The 15,293-nt window shown below is 43.6% G+C and overlaps 1 protein-coding gene across 1 annotated transcript; it reads right to left on the bottom strand.

Moving 5' to 3' along the window:
• Window positions 1–1,019: 1,019 nt before the first annotated feature.
• Window positions 1,020–15,039, bottom strand: LOC110368326. Its single transcript, XM_036127671.1, has 2 exons — window positions 8,957–15,039; window positions 1,020–1,244 (listed from the first exon to the last, which is right to left on the bottom strand). The coding sequence occupies exons 1-2, from the start codon at window positions 14,789–14,791 to the stop codon at window positions 1,020–1,022; spliced, it is 6,060 nt and encodes a 2,019-aa protein (XP_035983564.1). The 5' UTR covers window positions 14,792–15,039.
• Window positions 15,040–15,293: the final 254 nt, after the last annotated feature.

Genomic DNA, 15,293 nt, shown 5'->3' with positions numbered 1-15,293 from the left:
TCACCTGTCCACCAATCAGAATTTTGGAAGAGGGCTAAGTGAGAGGGGGAAAGATTTGTATGTTGACTTACTTGTATTAATACAGATAACAATGTGTTATGTTGTCCTGAATGAAGGTGTTTCTTATCTTATGATGACCTCTGAAGCCTGGCTGAAACTCTTCAAACAGGTCATTAGTGTGTTAATTCTAACATACTTGATTAGAAATACTTTCTCAAATATTTTACATGAGAAAGGAAGAGGTAGGGCAAGGAAAGGCAAGTTTATTTATATAGCATTTGCAGTAACACAAGTCAAAGTTATGTACATGAACAGAAAAACTCAAATTCAAAGCTTAATTGTTTTGATTCATACATTAACAAAAACCTTAAAGCTACAACTTTCGGTCTCTGATCTGATCTTTCTGCACAAATACAAACTATTTGATTTATTTCAGACAAATAGCAAGTAGCAATGTATTTGTAACATTTAACAGAGGATGAACTGGGCTGAATCGGTTTGTTGATTCTCAGCAGGGGGCGATAGCCATTACAACTCCAATAAAGAAGCTGTTTTTAAGTCTGTTAGTTTCAGATTTAATATTCCTGAATCGTTTTCCTGATGAAAGTGGGACAAACAGAGCATTTCTTCACGTGGCGGGATCTGTAGCAATACGTCTGGCCCTTTTCTGGACTCGTAAAGCCTGGGTCTAGATCATGTAGACTGCATCCCATATTCCCCTGTGCTGTCCGTGCTAGAGCCTTCCCATACCACACTATCACACTCAGACACAAAATGCTTTCTATTGTAACCCTCTAGAAGTTTTTTTAACAGTTTAGTGGAAAGTTCAGTCCGTTTCAGTTTCCAGAGGAAGAAGAGCCATTGATGGGCTTTCTTCATCAGGTGGGAGGTGGGAGGTGTTCACGGTCCAGGAGAGGTCAGAGGAAATGTGAATGCCCAGGAACCTGTGTGCTGTCCACACACTCAACCATCTCCACATGTATGTAGAGAGGAGTGTGTTCAGTCTTCTCAGACCTACTTTAGTCCACCATGATTTCCTCGGTCTTGCTGGTGTTCATGATGAAGTTGTTCCTGGAGCACCACTGTGTAAGTTTGTGGACTTCCACTCTGTAATGGGTCTCATCATTGTTGGAAATGAGACCTACAGGTGTGGCATCCACTAACTTGACAACCATATTTGTGGGGTGGATAGCAGAACAGTCGTGGGTAAAGAGGGTGAAGAGAGCAGGGATGAGGCCACAACCCTGCAGCGTGCCAGTGGTGAGGATCAAAAGAGACACATCTAAAATATGCAGGGAAGGGGTACTGGAGGACCATGGTTGGGAACTGCATGACTAGTCCCATTTATCCGTGCAGGGTCACGGGGGGTGACTGGTGCCTATCTCTATCGAACAAGAGGCGGGGTACACTGTGGACAGGTCATCAACAAATATGAGACCATCTTAAAGAAATTTAAGCTGAAGCAGAACTCAAGCCCGTTATTTGACAAAGAGCCAAACATGCTGGTAAATCCCCCAGGGTCTGGCAAGGAAATAAATAAGTGAAACTCCAGAGCCATGTTAAGTATCAGAGCTTTATGTGATTTACATGTTGTGGCTCGACTAAAAACGAGCTGTACGTGTAAAAAAAACTCCAACATCTCGCAGCTAAAAGTGAGGAGAGGTGGTAACTTCCCTCTGACTGCTGTCAGAGACTGATAGATGATTACATGAAGCTTCTCACAGATGATATTTCAAGCCAAATGGGGGCAGGATTAGCTATTGGGGGAAGGGTGTTACTTTTTCCTGAATAAGAAAATGCAGTGTTTCTCATATGTATTGTTTAAAACAGGGTTCATTTGTGGAGTTTACATGTAAATTTCTTATTTCAAAAGATAAATTAAGATAAGACATTGATTGGTGAACAATTATTTTAATGGAACTATATATTTTATGTGATCTCTGAATATTTTCCCATGATTAAACAGCCTCTGTATCTATTTATGTTCACTGAATACTGAAAAAAAATCTAACTCTTTCCTCCTTAGAAATCATTAAAGAGCAGCTTCAGTGTAAGGTTTAGAGCAAACCTTACACTGAAGCTGGAAACCAAGTCCAGTTTATCGATTTTGCCATTTGTGCATGTAACAAAATGCTTGTCCTCATCTGGCATCGGATGTGTCTTTAACCTGTAAGTAATCAATGTTTTAATGGAAAATAATGAGCAGCTTTGCATCAGAGCATGCAGTAAACTCAACACGCAGAAGTTAGAAAAGTGATGACTCTGGGAGCCGAGGGGAAAATAACAACTGCTATATGAGGTAAGGTCAAGGCAAACACTTTAGCCATCTACAAGCAGCTTGATGTCCTTTGCTGGCCAAAGTTGCAATTATAACTATCGGATTTGAATTGAGCTATGTTACTTTCATGAACTCATGACGGTTGACAGAACGCTAATCAAATTTACAAGCACTGCACTTTTAAATGTGGTGTCTGTGTGAAATTGTTCAGCTGCTGCACTGATGGTGAAGCATTCTATATCAACCAACAATGGCAGCTTTGCCAAAAACCCACAAGCTCAGCAGGGGAGACAGCTGGCATGGACCAAGAACCAAACAACACTTTCAGCATAGGCTAGTTTCAAGGCTAGATCAAATATGAATTCAGCATTTACTGTTGTTTTTAAACTTGCTCATTGCCCTAACACTAAAAGCACGTATTTGTCTGGCCTAAAATTTATGGGAGAACCTTTTTTTGATTCAGCATAATAGAAGGGAATAGAAGGGAGTAGAAATACCTTTATTCTCCCACAAAATTCAGGCATGAAAGTGGTAAAAACACTAGATACACTAGAGCTACACAAAAGATTAAGTAATATGAATAAAAAAATAATTTAAAGTTAAACTGTAAAGTAGACAAGAGTGAACTTTTGAGAAAGAGAAAAATACTGCACCATTAATTGATAATACCAGACAACCACAGATAAACCATTTAAGATTTATTAAACCAATAATTCCCCGTTACAGCAGTTGTTCTTAATACTCAGAACAAACATAAAAGAAAAATAAATTAACGACAAAGTAAAACAGTAAAGTTATGAAATTGAGATGAAAAATCTGAGTAATTTTCTAATTTAGATTAAGCCTCAATTAATAAAGCATTGAATAATCACCATTAAGAACAGTAGAAAATTATGTAAATATTGAATTGGATCTGGAGTGATGTGATGGTGCTTTAAAGTAAGGCCGGCTGTTAGCTGAGTGGCTATTTAATTAAATCCAATTAAATTTTATTTACATAGTGCCAATTCATGATAGATGTCATCTTAAAGTCAAATTCAATCAAATTATACAGATTGGTCAAAAGGTTTCCTCTCTAAGGAAACCCAGCAGGTTGCATCGAGTCTCTCCAAGCAGCATTCACTCCTCCTGTATTGTTGATGGCTTTGCAGCAATCCCTCACACTGAGCATGCATGAAGCGCCAGTGGAGAGGAAAACTCCCCTTTAACAGGGAGGAGAACCTCCAGCAGAACCAGAACCAGGCTCAGTGTGAACGCTCATCTGCCTCGACCCACTGGGGCTTAGAGAAGACAGAGCAGAGACACAGAAAGCACAGAAGCTCACATTGACCCAGGAGTACTTTCTATGTTAGATGGTAATAGTGGATGATCTGCCTCCCCTGGATGATGTCACAGCTAACAGAACGCCAGAGCAGAGAAATGACAGAGAACAAAAAGTTAAAAACTGAAATAACAACAAACAATGCAGATTGGAGAGCAGTAGGAGAACTCAGCAGAGTGAAAGAAACAGACCCTGATGTCCTCCAGCAGCCTAGGCCTATAGCAGCATAACAATAGAGGTAGCTCAGGGTAACATGAGCCACTCTGACTAGAAGCTTTGTCACAAAGGAAAGTTTTAAGATTAGTCTTAAAAGTAGACGGGGTGTCTGCCTCACAGACCAAAACTGGGAGTTGGTTCCACAGGAGAGGAGCCTGATAGCTAAAGGATCTGCCTCCCATTCTACTTTTAGAGACTCTAGGAACCACCAGCAGACCTGCAGCCTGAGAGCGAAGTGCTCTGTTAGGAACATACGGGGTAATCAGAGCTCTGATATATGATGGAGATTGATTATTAAGGGCTTTATGCGTGCGTGTTCTAACATGAGGAATCTTCAGCTGAGATGAGGTCTCTTCTGTACAGCTGATGCTGTCTGAAGGAGACGAGCCCTATTTAAACCGTGCTCTTATCACTTGGGGGTATGGTCTCACAGGTTTTAGGTCCTAAACCATGTTGCATGCTGGGAGCCGTAGTCCGCTCGGCCATTTTATGGCACAACACTGTACATGAACTTCTGCCACATGAAAGCAGCTCATTAAAGGTACTATACCTGAAGGTATTTTTGTCTGTGTTACTGAACAGACACTGTAGCTAACAGAAATACCAAGTTCCCATTGAAATGGATTGATATTAAACATGTAATAATTACATTGTTTATTTTTATTAGATCTTAATTATAATTTAGAACTTAATTATTATGTTTTTTCTTAAAAAAGCAAACTGTATTTTGGTTTTCGTTGATGATAACATATCATGTCACTTTGCTAAAGAATCACTAAAGCGAACCAAAATGTTGCACAATAACATTCTAAACATGGTATTGTAAATATTAACAATGAAATTTATGAGCACCATAAAAAAAACTATTCAATTAAGTAATTAAATAATTAAAACCTGTCAAATGGCTGTGTGTTTTTTTCCTCCCCATATTGCCAGATTTCCATTAGAGGAAAATGTGTAATTTCTTCATATTAAAGAAACCTTTTGCAGTGATGAGGGTTCTTTCTAAACCAGACTGCATATATAACCACAACCAACACAGCAAACCAAATCATCAAAGCAGCCCTCATATTTATTGTTTATTAATCTGATGGAGGTAAGGATGAATGAATATTTATTTCTATTAAGTTTGCTAATGGGCGTTTGCCAGAAGGTAGCAATACATATTGTGAATAGAGGGTATGAGCAGGATCAGACCGTCCTCTCTGTGTGAGCCTGTGAACGGACTGCAATGAGAAATAATCAGTCCTCCCTATGACCCTCATTGCCGTCTTGACCAGATGATTAAGTTTAGACTTTAACTGCACAGAAAGATTACCAAACCATGATGACATTCTATATCTGATAATACTTTCCAATACAGCCTGATAAAAAAACAACAACACATAATCCTCTGGTCAACCCCAAAGACCCTGAGTCTGCCTAAGAAATACAGTCTCTGCTGTAATCGGGAGCACAACTTATTAACCTGAACCATCTAAACTGGTTATCTAGGTGAACGCTCAGATATCTGTAAGAACACACCTGGTTGATTTGCTGATCATATATAAGAAGTGAGGAGTTGTCACCTGCTGACTTGAGGTCGTTCAACATAACTTTACTTTTATTAATGTCAATAATGAGTTGGTGGTCATCACACCACTGAGCAAAAGACTGGACCTCATTAAGATAAGACAAGGGCTCTATATTTAATGCAGCAGACAGAGAATAGCAGTGTCAGATTATTTAAAAACATAATTCCCAGGGCAATTGCTAATAGGGTCATTTGTGTAAATAGTGAAAAGAACACACAAACAACAACCCTGAGGTGCTTCAGTGCTGATGAGCCTTTGTTCTGAAAGAGTATTATTGATTCTAACAAGTTGTTGTTAGAATCAAAATAAGTTGTCATCTTTGTTCCAGAGTCCTTAAAAATAAATTTCTTAATCAATCACTTAATCTGGATGGTATTTAATTGGCCACTGGTAATAAAGTATAAAATCTTGTTGTTATTTTTGACCAAGACATGTCATTTAAATCCCATTTCAATCTGAAAAACTCACACAGAAAGAAAAGTCAATTAGAAGAATTTTATTAATACAATATTTTAAGAGTTTGGCGCTCAGACCTCGGCAGGAAAAATTCACGCTGAATTATACTTCAATATGCATAAGCAGGCGTATGAGAATAGGGATATTTCCCCCCGGGTCTGAAACTGGTGGTGGAGTGGAGATACATAAAGTTTGTTCAGTCCATATGATGATCTGTTTGAGCTTGATGTCCAACTTGATAAACACAGGTTTGCATGAACTGTCCATGATGAGCAAGCATGAAGCGACTGTGGAGAGGAAAAACTCCCCTTTGGGAAGAAACCTCTGGCAGAACCAGGCTCAACATGGCGGTCTTCTGCCGGACCGTTTTAAGGAGTGACTGGGAATTCCATAAGAGTCCAGGAGGAATTACACTCTGATAGGGACGAGGTTGAAGGAGGACCGTAGGAAAGCCAGACGAAGCTTGCTACGATGGTGGAGAAGGGGATGTAGGTGGGTTGAATCCAGTCATCAGAGACCAAACCGGACGCGGCACGCCACCGCTTGCTCGCTGAGGAGAAGGCCGAGACGAGGATGTGGAGTTCTTTAAGGTTGAACCCAGGATGCTGATTGGCTTCTAGGAGGAGCAGTTCAAAGCTGATTGGCTTGTGTCGGAGGCGGATGAGTCTGATTGATGGAGGTAGGCAATAGAGTTTCTTCAGTTTGAATTTTCGCTTAAGCTGCATATTAAACTGGTTTTCCAGGGTTTCCTTTTTTCACCTCCAGAATATTGACAAAATTAGAAATAGTCTGAGCTTCTGCGCTTTCTGTGTCTCTGCTCTGTCTTCTCTAACATAGAAAGTACTCCTGGGTCAATGTGAGCTTCTGTGCTTTCTGTGTCTCTGCTCTGTCTTCTCTAACATAGAAAGTACTCCTGGGTCAATGTGAGCTTCTGTGCTTTCTGTGTCTCTGCTCTGTCTTCTCTAACATAGAAAGTACTCCTGGGTCTGTCAGGATTCTCTGTGCTGCTCTACTCTAACTCTATTCCACAGGTGTGTCTGGTTGGCTGAGGAGGCGTGGCCCACACCTGCAGCTCGTTGCAGGCGGCTTCCTCTGGCTTCTTAAGCAGAGCGCTGACAGATGGAAGACGCCAGAGCCTTAACCAGTCGTGGTACGACGTGGCCTCTGTCCCTACGCTCGGACACCAGCTTGTGAGTTTTTGCTCTTCGTTTTTTGACTAATTTTTGGATCTCTGTTTGCCTCAGATTTTTGTGCTTGGATGCACTCACCCGTCTTGACGTCTCGTTCCGAAGAAACAGACCAGCAGAACCGCCTGCTCAGATTTTGCTCTGGCGCTCCCCTCATACTTCCTGGATGTTACCCAGCGAGGCCTGAGTTCCCCTCTCCCGGTTCCTGCTGGTTCTGCATTCACTCTGGTCAATCCATCTGTCAACCGTTGCCGACGAGGTTCGCTCAGGATCCCTCGCCAGTTACATCAGCCGTCCTCAGCCACCAGCCGCCTACCTCCAGCTGAGTAGAATCATAGAGTATTCCCGACGCTACTTCTTCCCGGTTAGGTCCGCCCGGCTAAATGGTAAGCAGCGCACTTCTAGCAATTCCCCTGGTTCAACTTTCAGAGTTTCTGACTTCCTCTTTCTTACAGACTCGCCAGCCTTGACGTTCTGACCCAACCGACTCATCCCGTAGTCCCGTCCTTAGATCTGCCTGTTTCTTATAATTGTAACCACTGTTCTAGTTTTCCCCTATGAACAGCGCCTAGATTCTCTGACCTACACTCTATCAAATACTTTACAATGAGTAAATAGTGTATTAAATGGCAACGGTGTGTGTTGTTAATAGAGTGCGTAACTGAGCACAAAAGCAAGGCTAAAATAACTATAACTAAGACCTAAATGTAGTGCGACTTGGACCTTATACTAAAATAAGAAAGCAAAATGATAAAGTGGAAAACGTACCAGTTTAATAAATCATACTGGTCAGTAATGAACCAAGGGCAAAGTACAGTTAACTTTAATTACCACACTTAGTGTACTGTTTGGTCTCCGAACTGTTCAAAACCACCCTTTAAACCAGTCTTATACATAAAAACAAAAACCAAGGCTGAATGAATCAAACTGGTGGTATCAACCACACCATTCAGTTCCCGGAATGAGTAAAACCGTCCATTAGCCTTATTAACGTTGCAGGCCTGAAGGGACTCGGTTAGCATTCATCCTCAGAATAGCAGTTCCAATGATGGCGGCTCCCAGAACAAACACGAGGCATGGGTTACTCACCCCACCATGGATTACCAGTTTCAAACAAACGGTAACAAAAGGCTCCGACTCCGGTCCAACCGTCCATTCCAGCCCACGAGCGTGGTTCGGATCTGCAGCTCCAAAATCCAGCAAAACGTTGAGCGAGGTCCGGCTATGCGGCTCCAAAATCCAGCAAAAACTCCCAGAAAAAAAATTCGTAGCTCCAACTGGTTAGCTAAAAATAAAAACAGTCCAAAGCGGCAAAGAGCCAGCCTAGTCCATGAACAGCCGCCGGCCGAGTGCCAGTACGCAGCAGCGAACACGTAAACAGTCATCCAGTTCCCACCCCCGGCCCATCACAACCAATCAAATTGCTTAAACTTGATTTTGCCCTTGACTGACCAGTAGGGTGGAGACAAGTAAAGTTGATGCATTTACTGACGGTAGTAAATAACAAATATTAGCAAACGCTACATTTACTGCATGTTTTAAACCAGCAGAAAATACATATATGCACTATACTGTTATGGACTTTTACGGTGTGTAAAACCTCCAATATGTGAGTGTAGAACATTGACTAAGTTAAGTAAAATGTGACTATTATTGTTTAAAGGGAAAATGTCTACAATGCATTGTATCTAAGAAAATGTTTAAGAAGCATGGGAGAAAAGAGTTATATATATATGTATATATAACCTGAGGGTTACATCCTCCCCCTTCTAAAAGTCCAGATGCCCTCATCGGACTATCTGTGCATAACAAATCAATTTACCCGTAGGTGGCTAAATTACTTGTCAGAAAACCCCAGCTAAACTACAGGACGCACACAATGGACCAGAGGGACATGGCTCCTCCTTCCCATGGTGATTCTCACTCCACGATGTACTATCACAAACGGCTTGTCAATGGAATGTCCAGGCTTGTCATAACTGAGCCGAATGACTGGTTTAATCTCTCGACGTGACTGATGATCACCGAGGGGCTCTGCATTGCTTTCAGACTGACTAGCTAAAGGACGCGCTTCCCCAGCTAGACCTGTGTCCGCCACAGGGTCATCAGGCAGTTGCCTAACCTCTGGTTCCTCCTCAGCCTCTGAGAAGGTAACAGCACTCATAGGCTCTGTCGGACAAGCACTGTTTGAAGCTGTTGGGTCTGTAATGACGGCAGACTCTTGTCGGTTGAAGTGATCTGCAAGGAGATCGAGTGCTTGGGAAACAGACTCTCTTTGAGCAGTGGATAGGTACCACAGATCGTCTTCCTCTGCCTCAGACATAATTTCCTTGTCAGTACTTTGCATTGCACTGTCATCATGCGTGTTGGTCTTGGTCTCTGCTGAGGACCTTGTTTCTGGTCGGTGGTACTCTGGTTTCTCTTCATGATTAACAGGGAACCGAACCAGCTGTCCAATAGGTAGCAGATGGTCACGATGTAAAGTTTTGACAACAACTCTGCCTTTTTCTGACTTTACCTTGTAAACCGGCAGGCTTGGCAATTTTTCAACCACTGTATAGGGGCTTGAGTTCCACTTGTCTCCAAGTTTATTCTTGCCAGGCACGCCGGTAGCTCGAATAAGTACTCTGTCTCCTGGTTCCAGAACTTGATTTCTTACTCTTGTGTCATAGTATCTTTTGTTGCGCTGATGGTTCTTGTCTGCAACTTCTTGCGCCAGTTTGTAAGCCTTTTGCAACTCTGCTTTTAGCTTTTCAACATATTGAAGGTAACTTTGGTGGTCTTTATCATCTGGAGACGTTCCAAAGCATAAGTCAATGGGCAGACGAGCCTCACGACCAAACATGAGGTAGTATGGTGAGTAACTGGTAGCGTCGTTTCGCGTACAATTGTAAGCGTGAACCAGCAAACTGATATGTTGACTCCACTTTTGCTTTTGAGAGGGATTGAGCGTGCCCAGCATAGATAGGAGTGTGCGGTTAAAACGCTCCGGTTGTGGGTCACCCTGGGGGTGATAAGGAGTGGTCCTAGACTTCTTTATGCCCAACATCTGTAGAAGGTCTTTGATTAACCTGCTCTCAAAATCACGCCCTTGATCCGAGTGAATCCTCGCAGGCAGCCCGTAGTGAACAAAGAACTTCTCAACCAAAATCTTGGCAACGGTTGAGGCTTTTTGATCTTTGCTGATGTAGGCCTGGGCATATCGGGTGAAATGGTCTGTGACCACGAGAACATTGGACACTCCCTTCGAATCAGGCTCAATAGATAAAAAATCTATGCAAACTAGGTCGAGAGGGCCACTGCTTGTAATTTGGTTTAGTGGTGCAGCCCGTTGAGGTAGGGTCTTGCGGGCAACACACCTGCCACAATTCCTGATGTAGTCTGTAACATCGGAGACCATCTTGGGCCAGAAAAATCTGTCTCTCAGTAACTCAACTGTGCGATCAACTCCAAGGTGCCCTGACTCATCGTGAAGAGCTCTGAGTACTTGTGGTCTGAACTGAGTTGGGAGAACAAGTTGTAAGTTCTGGAGGCCTGAAGGTCTGGAAACTTTTCGGTGTAACAAGCCATCTTTCATCAGGAGTTTTGAACTTTCCTTTTGCAGAAGCAATAACTCAGGATGTTTGTTTGTGGGCCAGACCCCAACCTGAACTGCTTTCTTGGCAGGACCTATTACAGGGTCTAGGTCTTGTGCTTGGGCCAGCTCCACTTTGCTTAGTCTCTCCATAGGACTGAACTGCAGGTGAGTAAAACAAGCATATGCGTCAGGAACAGCACTTGGCTTGGCCCCCAGTTGGTCAATAAACCGTTCTGGATGCTCTGAGGACTGAGTTCTGTCCACAGGGTGGAAAAGAGCTTTAACTCCCGAGGGGGGTATTATTCTCCAGCCACGTTCACCATCTATGGCATTTCTGGACAACCAATCAGCATCCACGTTGTCTCGGCCGGGTTTGTATTGGATGTCGAAGTTGTAAGTGGTGAGGGCGGCTAGCCACCTATGACCTGTTGCATTCAACTTGGCGGTTTTGAGTACGTAAGTGAGGGGATTATTATCTGTCCTCACAGTGAAGCGGGCCCCATAAAGATAATCATGGAACTTATCCACGACTGCCCACTTCAACGCCAAGAATTCTAGTTGGTGAACAGGGTAGTTTCTCTCTGACTGGCTCAATTTGCGACTAGCAAATGCAACAGGGCGTACGCCATCAGAGTGCTCCTGGTTAAGGACCGCTCCAAGCCCGTCAAGACTGGCATCAACATGAAGGATGTACGGCTTTGTTGGGTCCGCAAAGGCCAAGACTGGGGCATGAGTGAGGCACTGAATAATTTTTTTAAATGCCTCAGTGCATTCAGGCGTCCATCGCTCGCCAAATGGCTGAGAGGGGTGATAGTATGGTGTGACAAAGCCCTCATTTTTCTTTTGTTTCCTTTGTGTTGGTGGGTACCCCTTTGTAAGGTCTGTGAGGGGCCTGACTATGGCAGAGTAGTTGGCGATGAACTTGCGGTAATAACCGCAGAACCCTAAAAAGGACTGCAGTGATTTTAGGTTCACTGGAGGTTCCCACTTTGCCACTGCATTTATCTTGTCAGGGTCTGTTGCGACGCCAGCGGCGGACACAATGTGACCAACGTATTTGACTTGGGGTTGGCAAAATTGGCACTTATCAATGGACAGCTTTAAACCTTGTTCTCTCAGGCGGTCGAGCACTTTCAGAAGGCGCTCTTCATGCTCTTCTAGAGTACGACCAAACACAATAAGATCATCGAGGTAGACGAGACACTGGAGGAGATTCATATCGCCTACTGCCTTCTCCATTAATCGCTGGAATGTCGCAGGGGCACCTGTGATCCCTTGAGGCATGCGTTCGAACTGGTAGAAACCCAAGGGGCAAATGAACGCAGTTTTTTCTTTGTCTTCTTCTGCCATTTCAATTTGATAATAGCCACTGCGAAGGTCGAGCACAGAGAACCAGCGACTCCCAGTGAGGCAGGCCAAAGCATCGTCTATTCTCGGAAGTGTGTATTGGTCTGGTACGGTTCTGGAATTAAGTGTGCGGTAATCAATGCACATTCGAATTTTGCCAGTTTTCTTTCTTGCGATTACTATTGGTGAGGCATATGGTGAACGAGATTCTTTAATTATGCCAGCAGCAAGAAGCTCTTGTAAATGTCGGCGGACATCATCAATGTCTGCGGGAGCCAGGCGCCTTACCCGTTCTCGAAATGGTCTAGAATCTTTTAATCGGATGTGGTGTTCAACCCCTTTTGCAAGTCCAACATCCCATTCAGTCAGAGAGAATACTTCTGGTCGCTCAGCCAACTTATGTGATAGTCTGACTTTCCAGTTTTCAGGAATGGGGGAGTCACCAAAATTGAAGACTGCCGGGTCAAGTCGTTGGTGAGGTACTTGGCTTGGCTGTATCTGGGTGACTATGTCAGCTTTATGGACATGAGCTACGACCGTGCCTTTAGGAAGGGACTTGGGTTTGGCAGTTTCATTTTTCAGGAACAGTGGGAAGTGTTCTGCGTCCATGTCTATGGACAAAAGCACACTTGAGGGCATTAGTACCCCTGCCGGAAGGGATCTGGTAACAGGTGTCTCTATCACCAGTATGCTGTCCTCCAGAGATTCTGAGCAGGATACCTTACACATAGCTGTACGTCCAGAACCAGGGGGTATAGTAAGAGGCCCAGGTCCAACCCATTTCACAAAAGCTGCTGCTTTGTTTGGGGTCACAGGTGACATTTGGATGGGCTGTGTGCGTACCCGCATAGTTTGTGCCAGATTGTTGCTCTTTGATCCCATTTGGGACTGTGGCTCATGAATGAAAGTCCGTGCATTTGTGCCAATAATCACAGGCTGCTGTTCGGGACCATTCGGTTCCGGGCAGACTAAGGCTAAGACTGTCCGGGACCCACCTTTTACAATATCCTCTGGAAACTGTACTTGAGCAGCGATAAACCCTTTGTAGGGGTAACTGTTCTGGCCAAGACCCCAAAGGTCTAGGCTCGAAATGGGGTGTAATGGTAAGTGAGATAGGTGTTGGGTATACCAACCCTCAAATACAATAGAAACAGTAGAACCACTGTCCATTAATGCATCACAAGGCTGGCCTTCAATGATAATTCGGCCTACTGTTGGTGCTCCAATGAGACCTGTAGGAATTTGGTTGGGTGTGGGAGGACCAACGTGGCTCACAGTGACTTGGCCACCTTTTCTTTCTGGCTCTGAAAACCGTGAGCTGGTTCCCTTTTGATTTTGTTGCAATTTTTGCATTGACTGAATTAGTTTTCGGATGACCTTGGAAGAGTTTTCAGGACAAGTGCAATTGGTGGCGATGTGGCCATCTTCGCCACAACGGTAGCAAAATACATTCGAACCCTCTCTGGCAAACTTTGTGGGTTCTCTACCTTTTCGCCAAGAATTCCTTTGGCTCCTCCCCTGAGGTACGGGAGCCGTGGGTGGTGTAGCTTGTTGACTGAGCTGGTGTTGGAGACTAAGAACTTGTTCTTTTAACACATTCATCTCAGGATTAGAACGGGCGGCAGCAGCTTGTGGCACTCCTCCAATTATGTGAGGGCTATCTTGTCCTTTTACTGTTAGCTGCTGCACTTGGCTTCGAAGCTCCTTTATCTGATCCTTGAGGGCATCCATTTCAGAGAGCTTTGGTGTCTTTATGTCTGCTGCACCGACTTGCCGCACACTGGTAGTATGCCGCCTTAGCATTTTCTGATCCTCATCTGCACGTATCTCACTTAGCAGTGCCATGAAGGATGGGGGATTGTGAAGTCGTTCTTTTAGCCGCAGCTGCAACAGCATAATGTCAGACTCAACAGCACCCCGTAACAGCTGCTCAGCTCGTGCACGGTCTCTTAGGGCAGGGGGAACCCCACCCTTTTGAACAGCTTTGGTGAGAGCTTTTTCCAGCCTTCTAACAAAATCTGAAAGTCTTTCATTTGGGTTTTGCTGCATAGATCTGAAGGCAAAATATAGGTCTTCACCTGACTCTGTTGTGCCAAATACATTTTCAATTGCCTCCAAGAATCTTTGAGGGGGTGTATCTGGATCATTGCAGCGTAAAGCTTGTATTATTTCAAGTGCTGGCCCCTTTACACTCTCAACAATCCTCTTCCGCTTCTCCTTGACAGAACAATCACATTCATCGAGCATTAATTGTGCCTGCTCCAACCAGTTCTCGAGTGTCTCTTCCCCAGCAGGGGTGGGAGTAACTCCAGAGAAAACCCGTAGTCGGCGAAACGCATTGTTCTCCTGTGGGGGTCTCACTTTTTCCAACAGTTCTCCAACAGCCCGGATAATAGATGAAGGGTGTTCCTGTTTCAGGTTTGACTCTTGGGAAAGCAAAGGCTCAATGTCTGCTAATGTTTTTCCTTCACTTTCAAGTAGTCTTTTTAGTTTTATGGTAAACTCGTCTGTTTTTTCAGCAGGTTCAGTAAGCAAAGTTAGCTTCCATGGTAATTCACCTGTGTGGGGAAATATTTCTGGAGGTGCTTTGCTAGGGTCGACTGGGTTGCGACACTCACACAGCAGTATGTCAGTATTCAGTTTAGGGACAGATTTTTGGGCTCGGACACGTACTCTGCCGAAAGCTTTAACTGTCTCCATTAACTCTTCAACATCAGCAACACTGGTGTTCATGGGAACTCCACTCACAACAACTGCATGAGCTGGATTTACATTTGATTCGCTGCACCAGGTCTGAAGCTCTAATGGTGGTAGTGAGAGGGATGAGTTGGCCATTTTGGGGAGATTATAATTCTTCTAGTCTTGATTGTAGGACAGTTACTCGGTCTAAAATCCCAGCGGTGCCTCCATTTTATGTAACCACTGTTCTAGTTTTCCCCTATGAACAGCGCCTAGATTCTCTGACCTACACTCTATCAAATACTTTACAATGAGTAAATAGTGTATTAAATGGCAACGGTGTGTGTTGTTAATAGAGTGCGTAACTGAGCACAAAAGCAAGGCTAAAATAACTATAACTAAGACCTAAATGTATTGCGACTTGGACCTTATACTAAAATAAGAAAGCAAAATGATAAAGTGGAAAACGTACCAGTTTAATAAATCATACTGGTCAGTAATGAACCAAGGGCAAAGTACAGTTAACTTTAATTACCACACTTAGTGTACTGTTTGGTCTCCGAACTGTTCAAAACCACCCTTTAAACCAGTCTTATACATAAAAACAAAAACCAAGGCTGAATGAATCAAACTGGTGGTATCAACCACACCATTCAGT

This window comes from Fundulus heteroclitus, chromosome 23 (assembly GCF_011125445.2).
Source record: "Fundulus heteroclitus isolate FHET01 chromosome 23, MU-UCD_Fhet_4.1, whole genome shotgun sequence".
NCBI lineage: Eukaryota > Metazoa > Chordata > Actinopteri > Cyprinodontiformes > Fundulidae > Fundulus > Fundulus heteroclitus.
This window is presented reverse-complemented; position numbering and strand designations above follow the sequence as displayed.